At 39.8% G+C, this 12899-nt stretch overlaps 2 protein-coding genes across 2 annotated transcripts; one reads left to right on the top strand and one right to left on the bottom strand.

Annotated features, from left to right (window-relative positions):
- Nucleotides 1-594: 594 nt before the first annotated feature.
- On the bottom strand, nucleotides 595-2554 carry LOC108667870 (wall-associated protein-like). The gene is made up of 4 exons (XM_018154966.2): nucleotides 2509-2554; nucleotides 2153-2310; nucleotides 1546-1638; nucleotides 595-1161 (listed from the first exon to the last, which is right to left on the bottom strand). Exons 2-4 carry the CDS (start codon nucleotides 2308-2310, stop codon nucleotides 900-902), a joined length of 513 nt encoding a protein of 170 aa, XP_018010455.1. The 5' UTR covers nucleotides 2509-2554; the 3' UTR covers nucleotides 595-899.
- A 5846-nt stretch (nucleotides 2555-8400) lies between these two features.
- On the top strand, nucleotides 8401-9809 carry LOC108667865 (location of vulva defective 1; the record flags this gene model as incomplete). The annotated part of the gene is given in 4 exon segments (XM_018154962.1): nucleotides 8401-8452; nucleotides 8643-8800; nucleotides 9309-9401; nucleotides 9786-9809. Coding segments are annotated over 3 exon segments (275 nt in total), but the record flags the coding sequence as incomplete, so codon positions are not given.
- Nucleotides 9810-12899: the final 3090 nt, after the last annotated feature.

The following is a 12899-nucleotide window of genomic DNA, read 5'->3' as shown; positions in this document are numbered from 1 at the left end:
AATATGATAGGTTTAGTGGCGTATTGACTAAAAATTTCCTGCTTGTGGATTCAGTCGTTCCTGAATGGGTAAATTAACCGATAAATGACCCGAATAAACTTGGATATTAACCAAACTCGAGGAATGTTATCAATTTCGTGAGTGCGTAGTGACTTAAAATTTAAGGTTCGTGAGTTTAGTCGTGTCCGAATTGGGTTATTAACTGGTAACTGTCGCAGGTGAACTTTAATCTCCGTCAAACTATAGATATATGAGACTTTATCACTTCGCACAGACTGTAAAATGAGATAAAACACAGATTTAGTCATTTCTAAATTTTGTCTCCAAAAAACTCAAGGAATGTTTTAATTTCGTAACCACGCAGTAACTGTTAAAATATCAGATATGTAGGTATTTACTGACTTAAAAAAAAAGCCAGAAATGTCCCAATTCAAGTCGGATGTCCACAAATTTCGAGAATTTTTTTTTTTTGCAAATGTGCAGAGACTGACAATTTCAGTTAAGTGGATTTAGTTGAAACTCAATATTTAAGTTTACTCCACACAGTTATCACATGACTTCATGTGAATAAAGTAGGAAAATGAAGTACCAAAATGCATTAATAGATTATTTATTCTTGCCTTAGGGTGTGCACATAAAATTTATAGCCATCGAAACTGTGAACTGAAGCATCAAGGAAATAATTTTGCTGGCCAGAAGCCGACCTTAGCGTTACTCCTGAGATACAACACTAGGAATAACGCATCGAAGCCCCGACCACCTGAGCGGACGTGAGTTCGTGTCCTAAGTAAAGGTTTTGAATAGAATGAAGTGTTAAAAAAGATCCTGATCGTTAAATTTTAGTACTGAGAATGGCCCATATTTATAAACCCAGCAACGCCTTGTGGACAAACAGCTCCTCAATCAGAATTAGTGACAGGTTCAATAATCTCCTCAGTTGTTGTCGTGGTTTCAGTTGTTGTCGTGGCTTCAGTTGTTGTCGTGGCTTCAGTTGTCGTGGCTTCAGTTGTTGTCGGGACTGTAGTCGTTGTTGCAACGGTTGTTGTAGCGCCTACAGGAGGTATGTCACGCACGCAGGTCACAGAGCAACGGAACAAATAGAAGGAGTAGAGCCTCGCCCAGTTGGTTGTTGTTGATAGCGATTTCTTCGCGGTGCAAGTGCTGATTCAGATAAAAAACAGGAATCACTGCCTTGTATTTAAGTGCCTCCACGAGACGCAGTTGTTCCTTCAGCATACCCATTCCATGATTTTCATTTGCCTCTCGTATATTTTTCATTTGCCTCTCGTATATTTTAGAGTGCATAATGCTCTAAATACTAAAATAATATATACTCTTAATTGAAACAATATATAATACTCAAATTAATTTGACCAGTTTACAATGAGTGGACTTTGCCCATAAATAAATTTAAAAATTGACGCCACCGTGGTCACATGCCAATGATGCCATCAGCTTGGTCCAGCGTGAAATCTACCGGCATAGACTGATGCATCAAGATACAAATAAATCACTGGCAGATATTTCAACACTTTTTGTGGTTACCTTAAAATTCTGTTGTTGAAGCAGGGATACGTGAAGGAACAGGTGATGTCCAAAGTATTCGCCGGATTGTCGTTGCAAAGAGCTCTAACGCACCTGTGCAAGTTAAAATATTTGAAATTAAGACACGTTATAGGTACACAATTTTAGGGGAAATTAATCAACAGAAGCGACCTGCAATTTTTCGCATCAGATTTCCATGTCATTCCTACAACTAAAGTCCTTGAAAAAAAACGTACTAGTCCTTGGTATCTTATTGGTAACTAAGGGTTACTTTCGTGTTATTTCTGACCGATAAATTTGCCTGCAATACGAATTCCTATTAAAAATTCAATCTCTTAGTAATATCAGTATAGTTGCGTGAATAGATTCCACGTTTTTCGAAGTCGCCAAGAAGCACATCTCCAAATTCATTGAGCGTTAACTGGACGAATTGTTAGTGACGACAAAAAATAATATTAAATTTCATCTCTTATATTAGTCTGTCATCGATTTATGAACTGAATCTTAGATCTTAGATCTGAAGTCTTATTGACAATTCATAATTGATAAGCAAAATTGGATAACTTTAGTTAATAATACTTCAAAATGTTAAAAGCTGTTTACTAACTTTAGCGATTGACTGCTGACTGAGATGGTTTGTCCACTGGTAATCTTAACGTCTCTGCAGGAGGAGTAATACTGAGGAAGAACTACCCTGAACCATTCGTACTGGCCTGACGCTGCTGCCACGAAGGCGCAGAGCAATAATGCCACTGCAAACTTCATCTGGAAGGGCACAAATAGAGAAATTATTGTTATCATTGCTCGGGATTTCTTATGTTTATCATCCTGTTCTGAAAAGCTTAAACGGTATCTATTCAATATATTCAGAGTTTTCTTGCATCCTCAACATAAAATTAAAATTTAAGCATTTATAAGTTTTGGCTTGAGTAAGAGACTAGAACCATTACTGGTCTTGAGTACGTGGGAAACTGCGAGGATCTTCAGGTGAGAAGAAACGAATTGTCTGTGATCGAGGTGAGGATGGCATCCTTCTTATACTCTGAGAGGTCTTTTGGACCGACCTTCGACGAGTGTTGCGCTGACAGCTGACAAATTCCACCCGTGCACATGTGTTCGTCAAGTGGAGCGGAAGAGGCTAATGAAGTATCGTTTTATGTCATCCATGTTCTTAGTTCATTGCATCATCTACGAGTGTCTTGAAGAAAGGCATTCAACCCTAGTTTGAATTATGTGTTCATGTATTCTCAAGACAGCAGCGGACGTAATCGACATGTCTTCTTATGTGTGTTTGTTGATTCAACGGATTTAAAATTCTACATTTTTATCTATCCGACATGTACATACCGTTTTCTCAATAAAATTTTATTCACAGCCGCAGATTTAGTAATGTACCCTAATTTTAAGAATGTATGCATTTCTTGAAAGATTGTTATTACGGCAAAATTTGCTGAGTTGAATTTCTTAAAACACTCCATCTCATCACAGTTGCTCGTGCTATCAAACTAAACTGCAAGGAATTCCTGGGAGAAATGTGAGTAAACCGCAGAGATACAGTGCTTGACGAAGTTAGGATGGCTCAAGTACCGTTGTCTGACATCGGAAAGTGCAGAATTAAATGATAAGCCACTGATTCGTAAATGGAGCGACAATGAGTAATAATGACCCACCTGGTGAGTGGTGACCACGTAGCAGCAATAGTGTCAAGAGGTAGATAGTAGATGAAGTGGGTTGGCTGACGTTTCGAACAAGAGAAGTGTTCTCTAGTACTGCTGCCAACCGTGAGCGCCATTCACATTGGATGCAGTGAATGATACACATATGGCCTCGGGGCAATCTTTTAACATTATCAGAGAATTTTAATCATCATACTGCTCAAAGTATGCACCAACAAAGGCAAAAAGACACTCAAGGGAGCCATTGAGAAAAAATGTTCGCATCGGAACCATCGTAGCAAGAGGTCGGGGGACTGCAGGACGGGACGACTGAAGTAGCCCAGCATTGCCCAATACCAGCATAATTTTCATACTTCTCCCCGTGCGCAAGCATGCTGCAGAGCAAATTAGCCAACATGATTACTTGCTGAAAGCCACAGGGACTAAATCCCTTCATGGAGGTAAACCAGCGAGCCAATGAGCTGCAGGCCGCCAAAACAATGGTCGTAACCCACACGCTAAACCCCAAAATATTTCTATTCCATGCAGCCTAGCCCCTTCACCACTTTCGGTAAAGAACGCCCTGCGCCACAGTGCTATCAGTACACTGCTACCTCTCCAGCCTGTCCGTTCTTCTGGAGGCTATTCCCCTGCCTGTCCGTTCTTCTGGAGGCTAAACCTCCACGCTTACCCCTTGCTCCCCCTCCTTTCGGTACCAGCTTGCGGAAGAATTCTAACCAAACCTAACCTAACCTAACCCTTTCGCGGAAAGGTGGAGAGAAGGGGGTAAGTGTGGAGGAAGAAGATGCTGGTGAGCGTCAGGGCTGGGCTTACGCCTGCGAAGTGGGTAAGGTGATGCGACAGTCCGGTGCGGGGCCGTTCCCATTTACGGCAATCTGGTGCGGTCTGCGGACCCTGTGGCTTACGGCATTTGTAAGAAGTGATGGTATGGGCTTAAATCATTGGTGTAGGAGCTATTGGGCGTAATCCGTTTGGAGATATCAGCTTGTGGGCTGAGGCATTGCTTGTTTCAAGCTGGTGTGGCGAGATGAGGCAAGTAAGAACAGCTGCATATCCTCACTAATAGGTGTTATGCTGACTATTTCTATTGCATGTAGAGAGTTGGCATTGGCTCTTGGGCTGATTTAAGAGTCAAATTTTTGGGCTACGGCAGCGCTCCCTGCAGGACACCAACACCCACTACGCAAAAGTGCTGAGGTCAAAGTTATACCGCTGTGGTGAAGAGCCCATTACATGACGAAACAGGCTATTCTTGTTGATAACATTATCAATGAGAATGGGTGGAGTTCACCCAAGAAACCACCCAGAGATTACTGGATGGATGGACGTACGTGTTCCTGAGCACATTATCTGTGCTCCAGAACAATTCAAATAGGAAATGGGACAATCTGCTGTCTGCCAGCGGCTGTGGGACGGCAGAGGATGAAAGCAGCGCTGCAAGGCTGCAACGTCCAAAATACTAACAAAAGCGATTATGCCAAAAAGCGCTCGAGTGTTCAAAACCTAGACCTTCAAGGGGCTACTGCCTACTGGATGTTATGCTAAGCGCGTTCCCTGCTCGTTCGTCTATACTCCACTACTATTGCCAAGGACAAAGGAGCCACACCTCCCATGCACCGGCTCCTCCAACTGAGAGCAGATCCACGTTAGTTATGTTCTTAGACTCCTGCGTCTCGAAATAATTTTCTCGAAATGAACCGGGGCAGACGAAACGAGACGAGAAAATTCCAGGAAAAAAATAACGGGACAGAGGGTAAAATTTGTCCCGGAATAAACGTATGAACCGAGACAAGACTTCTGTCCCGGACTTTAAAACTTGTGTCCCGGTAAATTATGAACCGGGACGAGACAGACAGATTTGAAACGAGACGAGACGAGATTTGTCTTAATTATTTAAGACAAAACAAGTTTTTCGATTACGATACGAATCATTTCGAAAACATGGGTTGAAGAATGACAAGTTAGCCCTTTATTACTAATAGGGCCATAGACAGTTACCAGTTAAATTGAGTTAATTGCAGATTTAGCAAAATTTGTCCGACTAACTGACAAAGCAGTTAATTAGTTGTCCGACAAACACCGCAAAACCTGTCGATGTATGCATGGCTGAGTATTGAGTCAAAAATGTTACTCTTAAGTCTTAACTAAGGCTTCGATGGCACTTATGGGAACCGTACGAATATAAATCGAGTTTATTACGCGTTCGGAACGAGTTCAGGCGCCGTGGAGCGCATAGGGAGTAGGGACGCAGTGTCTAGATTAGTCGGCCAATTAGTAGACAGTGGAGTGGAGTCCTGGTAAGATATTCCTAATAATACTAAAACTAGTATTAGATTATCTATGCCTTTAGTCAAATTTTGTGCTACGCCTCCAGGAAATCATCACAATTGCGCAGTTTCCTGTTTTGTTATAAAACACTTGGGCTTGTTTAACGTTATTTCGAAAGGATACACGTGGATATTTCGAGTTCTTGTTTGAAGATCAAACTATTATATTTTTTCCAACTTAAATTTTGTTGTATTTTAAAATGTTGTTGATATTTCTTTCCAAACTTTTTTGTGGAAGGAGATTGCTTAAGGCAAGATCGATGAATCTGATTCTGTGATTGAGCTGGAGGCAGATCAAAGTCTGTCCAGTCAGCCGATGTCACCAGTTACAGCTAGTATGGCCTTCTCCAAACCATCATAGAACATAATTTTTGAAAAAAAACGTGTTTTTCCATTTTATTTGCCTGTCAAGATTAAGTACCATATTAAACCACAACATGTACTCGTAGCAAAAATCATTTCAATTGCCGAGCTCCAATCAGAATAGTAAAAGGATACGTCTCAAGTTATTATATATTGTAAATGCAAAGGTGGGCAGTAGCGCGCTACATGTAGCGGCCGCTACATTTTCAGTAGCGGCGCTACATTTAAGCAATTGTAGCTAAATGTAGCAGTAGCGGTAGCGCCCGCTACATATTTAAGTAGCGATACGAGGTTTTACCGCTACAGCGCTACCGCTACATTTATAGATTAAGCCTTTAGATTTTACTTAATAGTATTAAGTATTATTGAAAAACCAGCATGATACATACGTAATATAAATTACAGAATAAAACTGTACGAAAGATTCCGGTGTAATGTTGTCAGCCTCAGCCTGTTACTAGTGTCAACATTTTAGTTGTTGGCCAGAGGTGGGCAGTAGCGCGCTACATGTAGAGGCCGCTACATTTTCGGTAGCGGTAGCGGCGCTACATTAAAGCAATTGTAGCGGTAGCGCCCACTACATTTAGAGTATGTAGCGGTAGCGGCCGCTACATTTCAAAGTAGCGCTGCACAGCTCTGTATAAATGCATGATGGTAAGCCAAAGTTTACACCACATCAATAATTGATTAGTCTCGTTATGTCTCGTTAAATGGCAAAAAATCCGGGAAATTTTAAGGTACCTATTTTAACCGGGATGTCTCGTCTCGACGCGGTATCATCCCGGAATTTCTACGGAGGGCTGAAAATTGTCCCGGTTTTTATTGCGAACCGGGACAGAGCCTGTTGTCTCGTCTCGTCTCGGATAAAAAAAATACCAAACGCAGGAGTCTATTAACGTTCTATACTCCCCAACGGCGCTCTCTTGACGTGGTATACTTACGAACCATAAAATGGGTACATCGACGTGTCCTTTTATTATTTGTGCTTTTGAGATAAAATAGGTTGTTGACCTCAACCTCAACTATTGTACGAGGTTTAAAAGCGAACAATTACCATCACTGATGATTTTAGAGTATTTTATCTTTTACGGATGAAAGTCGTGATGAGGTGCCTAATAAAAATTGGCGAAATTTATATATACACATGGAATAGTCTTGATGTTTGTGAGTTTTCAATAGAGACTGACGCTGTGACAATATTTGCGTTGTTTGGCCTCTCTGATGCGGTTTCTAGATAAAGTCTTGACAGAGGTTATATATTCTGCCAGCTCGGACAGAATGTTTCATGTATCTTTTCATAGACTGAACTCATTGTAAAAAGGTGGGTCGAATGAGTATTATATTAAAAAATAGTCAAAATTACATTTTTTTTTCTATTGATGTTTTTTGAAGATATAATCAATATTGGGTGTAACTATTTAATCAACCGTTGGTACCTTTTGTATTAAAGGATGAATTCTTTAAAATTAATATGCGGTTAAAAATAAAATGTTCAGCCGTACATGGCATTTACCTTTATCCTTGTATGGAAGTGTGGTCGCATACACAACTCGAATAGGACGAAGTCTCAATTCGTACGTTTTCGTTGATAATTACTTTTTTATTCCCCTTTCAAATCCAATAGAAATATTAAAATATACTTTTGACCAACAAGCTGCAGGTATCAATATCTCATGGTGGTGATGGTGACAGCCATGTTCTTACTGACAGCCTAAACATCCATGCGTTTCTTCATTTTCATACCTTGCCCTCAAAGTGCATACGTTTTTATTAATATGCAAGTGCTTAATCAAGGAAGAAGCATAAAAATTATTTAACATTTCTATCGAATGATGACATTTCTAACAATGAGGGCGACATTCACGTAAATCGAGAGTTATCATTACCGCTTTATTGTACCGCTGCAAAACGACTTTGTTTTCTACTTGGCGTGAACTTGAAAAGCAAATAGAAATTTTGTGGAATAAATTCCTCGTTCGAAACATTCTGTCGAGAACTACTCTAATGAATTGAAGCTGATTCTCAACCTAGCATGTCAGTCTGAATAATCTAATTCCAATATAGAATGTGAACAATATTACGTGTTATTCAGCAGGTACTAAGGATATTTCATAAGTGTTCCTTCATATGAAGTAAGCTACTAATGCTGGATTCAAAATTAAAATGTCTTATCACCAAGTACACATTATATATAGAAGCCGTCACAGTTCATGTAAAAATGTCAACTGAGGCATGGCGATTCCGCTGCTGTCGCGAGAACACATAATTCAAACTAGTGATGAATGCCTCTCTTCAAGACACTCGTAGATGATGCAATGAACTGAGAACATGGATGACATAAAACGATACTTCATGGGCCTCTTCCGCTCCACTTGACGAACACATGTGCACGGGTGGAATTTGTCAGCTGTCGACGCAACACTCGCCGAAGGTCGGTCCAAAAGACCTCTCAGAGTATAAGAAGGATGCCATCCTCACCTCGATCACAGACAATTCGTCTCTTCTCACCTGAAGATCCTCGCAGTTTCCCACGTACTCAAGGCCAGTAATGGTTCTAGTCTCTTACTCAAGCCAAAACTTATAAATGCTTAAATTTTAATTTTATGTTGAGGATGCAAGAAAACTGTGAATATATTGAATAGATACCGCTTAAGCTTTTTAAAACAGGACGATAAACATAAGAAATCCCGAGCAATGATGACAATAATTTCTCTATTTCGTGCCCTTTCAGATGAAGTTTGCAGTGGCATTATTGCTCTGCGCCTTCGTGGCAGCAGCGTCAGGCCAGTACGAATGGTTCAGGGAAATTCTTCCTCAGTATTACTCCTCCTGCAGAGACGTTAAGATTACCAGTGGACAAACCATCTCAGTCAGCAGTCAATCGCTAAAGTTAGTAAACAGCTTTTAACATTTTGAAGTATTATTAACTAAAGTTATCCAATTTTGCTTCTCAATTATGAATTGTCAATAAGACTTTATCTAAGATTCAGTTCATAAATCGATGACAGACTAAGATAAGAGATGAAATTTAATATTATTTTTTGTCGTCACTAACAATTCGTCCAGTTAACGCTCAATGAATTTGGAGATGTTGTGCTTCTTGGCGACTTCGAAAAACATGGAATCTATTCACGCAACTATACTGATGTTACTAAGAGATTGAATTTTTAATAGGAATTCGTATTGCAGGTAAATTTATCGGTCAGAAATAACATGAAAGTAACTCTTAGTTATCAATAAGATACCAAGGACTAGTACGTTTTGTTTCAAGGACTTTAGTTGTAGGAATGACATGGAAATCTGATGCGAAAAATTGCAGGTCGCTTCTGTTGATTAATTTCCCCTAAAATTGTGTACCTATAACGTGTCTTAATTTCAAATATTTTAACTTGCACAGGTGCGTTAGAGCTCTTTGCAACGACAATCCGGCGAATACTTTGGACATCACCTGTTCCTTCACGTATCCCTGCTTCAACAACAGAATTTTAAGGTAACCACAAAAAGTGTTGAAATATCTGCCAGTGATTTATTTGTATCTTGATGCATCAGTCTATGCCGGTAGATTTCACGCTGGACCAAGCTGATGGCATCATTGGCATGTGACCACGGTGGCGTCAATTTTTAAATTTATTTATGGGCAAAGTCCACTCATTGTAAACTGGTCAAATTAATTTGAGTATTATATATTGTTTCAATTAAGAGTATATATTATTTTAGTATTTAGAGCATTATGCACTCTAAAATATACGAGAGGCAAATGAAAAATATACGAGAGGCAAATGAAAATCATGGAATGGGTATGCTGAAGGAACAACTGCGTCTCGTGGAGGCACTTAAATACAAGGCAGTGATTCCTGTTTTTTATCTGAATCAGCACTTGCACCGCGAAGAAATCGCTGTNAGGTTTATATCAGCAGTGAGGTTTATATCAGCAGTAAGGTTTATATCAGCAGTGAGGTTTATATCAGCAGTGAGGTTTATATCAACAGTGAGGTTTATATCAACAGTAAGGTTTAAATCAATATAGTAGGAGTTGTATCAGTAGTACGGGTTGTATCTGTAGTAGTGGTTGCAGCTGTAGTAGGGGTTGCATCAGTAGCAGGGGTTGTATCAGTAGTAAGGGTTGTATCAGTAGTAGGGTGATATGATATATTATTTGATATATTATTATATCAAAATTCTAGGACAGCCATAAAACCTAAACAAGACCTAACATTATAACTAAAAAAAATATAACTCAGTACTCACTGCAGTGAGTGACAGAGAGCGCATTTTCTCGTCGACGAAAACGTGAAGTCACGCAGGGACAGACGGACGGACGGACGGATGGACATGGCGAGAACAATAGTGCATTTTTCCATAAATGAGAAAATGCGCTAAAAACCGGACTCGATTGGAACAAGTTAGTCCTAGGATACACGAAAAAAACATCAAAGCCTAGCGATTAACTATTTCCCGATTATATGAACTAAACGCATTATTGAGACACGGTTTTCGTTTGAAGATATGTAGAGACTCCTAAATTCTCAAATCCGAGCAGCCAGAAGTGGAACCGAGTATCCTGAAATCACTCTCAGATACAGCCACGTCGCACTGTTCAGCATGGAGGCGCACGGAAGAATGCATGAGGAGGCTTGGAGAGAGGCAAGTTAGAACGATAGCTCCTGTCACGGTGTTCAGAAACCAGGATGTAGAAGTTACGCGACGTCATTCCAACGTACGCAGATGCACAGCGTTCACAACTGAACTCATAGACCAGGTTTGATCGCATCCGAGCAGGAACGCTTCTTATCAAACAAATTTTCTGAAACTTTGACTGAATGTGATAGTAAGAAAACTATTTATTGCACACTGCCCTATTTTGGTAGTGCGTCTGAAACTATATCTAGAGAACTAAAGATATTGTTCATGAAATATTTCGCGAATATAAATTTGCATGTTTTACTGGTAAATAACTTCAAAATCGGTTCTTTCTTAAGGTATAAGGACGTTATTCCTGCTCGGATGCGATTAAACCTGGTCTATGAGTGCAGTTGTGCACGCTGTGCATCTGCGTACGTTGGAATGACGTCGCGTAACTTCTACATCCGGGTTTCTGAACACCGTGGCAGGAGCTATCGTTTTAACTTGCCTCTCGCCAAGCCTCCTCATTCTTCCGTGCGCCTCCATGCTGAACAGTGCGACGTGGCTGTAACTGAGAGTGATTTCAGGATACTCGGTTCCACTTCTGGCAGCTCGGATTTGAGAATATTGGAGTCTCTACATATCTTCAAACGAAAACCGTGTCTCAATAATACGTTTAGTTTATATAATCTAAAAATAGTAAATCGCTAGGCTTTTATGTTCTTTTCGTGTACCCTAGGACTAAGTTGTTCCAATCGAGTCCTGTTTTGCTTCGATATAATGTTAGGTCTTGTTCAGGTTTTATGTCTGTCTTAGAAATTTGATACAATCGAATCCTGTTTTTTTCGATATAATGTTAGGTCTTGTTTATGTTTTATGTCTGTCTTAGAATTTTGATTTAATAATATGATTTTATTCATTTTTAATTTTTCGAACTGATGATGGAGCTGGACTCCGAAACGTTTTCAATATCGATATGGTGAATTTGCTTGGTGTTTTTTTTTTGCTTTTAAATTCCTTGTAATAGGGGTGGTATCTGTAGTAGGGGTTGTATCTGTATAGTAGAGGTTGTATTTTTAGTAGAAGTTGCATCAGTAGCAGAGGTTGTATCCGTAGGAAGGGTTGTATCAGTAGTAGGGGTTTTATATGTAGAAAGGGTTGCATCAGTAGCAGAGGTTGTATCAGTAGTAAGGGTTGTATCTGTTGTAGGGGTTGTATTTGAAGTAGGGGTTGTATCTGTGGTAGAGGTTGTATTTGTAGTAGAGGTTGCATCAGTAGTAGGGGATGTATCAGTAGTAGGGGTTGTATCAGTAGTAAGGGTTGTATCTGTAGTAGAGGTTGTATCTGTAGTAGAGGTTGTATCTGTAGTAGAGGTTGTATCTGTATTAGAGGTTGTATTTGTAGTAGAGTAAAGGCTGCATCTGTAGTAGGGCAGGGGTTGTATCTGTAGTAGAGTTTGTATCTGTAGTAGAGGTTGTATCTGTAGTAAGGGTTGTATCTGTAGCAGGGGTTGTATCTGTATTAAGGGTTGTATGTGTAATAGGGGTTGAATCTGTACTCTGTAGTAGGGGTTGTATCTGTAGTAGGGGTTGTATCTGTAGTAGGGGTTGTATCTGCAGTAAGGGTTGTATGTGTAATAGGGGTTGTATCTGTACTCTGTAGTAGGAGTTGTATCTGTAGTAGGGGTTCCTCAGGAGCGGATGTTGTACAAGTACTTAGTAGGGATTTATATTCATATATCATCGATATAGGGTTTATTTATAATTCGTCAGGAGTGTCGTGATTATGCCACCCTACATCTGATTCCAGTGAATTTCGTACAAGCTTTTTTACATTTTTATGTAGCAAGCTTCTTCAGTGTAGGCAAGATTCGCATCTTGTATAAGTCGTACCGCAGCCGATGAGCTCTGGCTTAATTCAGGCCGTGACCAGAACTCTCGATAAATCGTTCAGCAAGTTGTAACGATATTATTTATTTTTCTTTGTGTGCCTTTTGATCACGGTTATCCTTATTGTTAAGAAAATCAGGTCAATCACTTCCAAGCTGCCAAGACAACACCGGCTGCTCAAGGACAGTCAGAGGAGATGGAGGACAAGTAATTAGTAGGAATGATGTCCGTAGATTAAGGCCTGTAAATAATGTAGGGAGTAACCGCATACATCAAAGTGAAAGTGCACAAAAAGTTTTAAAATGTTTTTACACGAACTCGGATTCCGTTTTGAACAAAAAAAGTGAACTGTTAACTGTGATCGCAAACGAGAGTATAGACATTATTTGTATTACAGAAACACTTCCTAAAAATCACGGGGGGAAAATTGTACCTGTTGAATTTCAGCTGCCAGGTTTTGATTGTTTTCATAACTT

The sequence above is a fragment of the Hyalella azteca genome, unplaced genomic scaffold, assembly GCF_000764305.2.
Source record: "Hyalella azteca isolate HAZT.00-mixed unplaced genomic scaffold, Hazt_2.0.2 contig13749, whole genome shotgun sequence".
Classification (NCBI taxonomy): Eukaryota; Metazoa; Arthropoda; class Malacostraca; order Amphipoda; family Hyalellidae; genus Hyalella; species Hyalella azteca.
The sequence above is the reverse complement of the archived record's forward strand: the minus strand, read 5'-3'. Positions and strand labels throughout refer to the sequence as shown.

What these genes read in the sequence shown, in the direction of transcription:
- LOC108667870 (XM_018154966.2), bottom strand. Translation starts at nt 2,310, where the DNA reads ATGAAGTTTGCAGTGGCATTATTGCTCTGCGCCTTCGTGGCAGCAGCG. An exon ending in GTCAGCAGTCAATCGCTAAA is followed by an intron (nt 1,639 to 2,152) that starts GTTAGTAAACAG and finishes TAACTTGCACAG; the next exon opens with GTGCGTTAGAGCTCTTTGCA. An exon ending in TTCAACAACAGAATTTTAAG is followed by an intron (nt 1,162 to 1,545) that starts GTAACCACAAAA and finishes TATCTGAATCAG; the next exon opens with CACTTGCACCGCGAAGAAAT.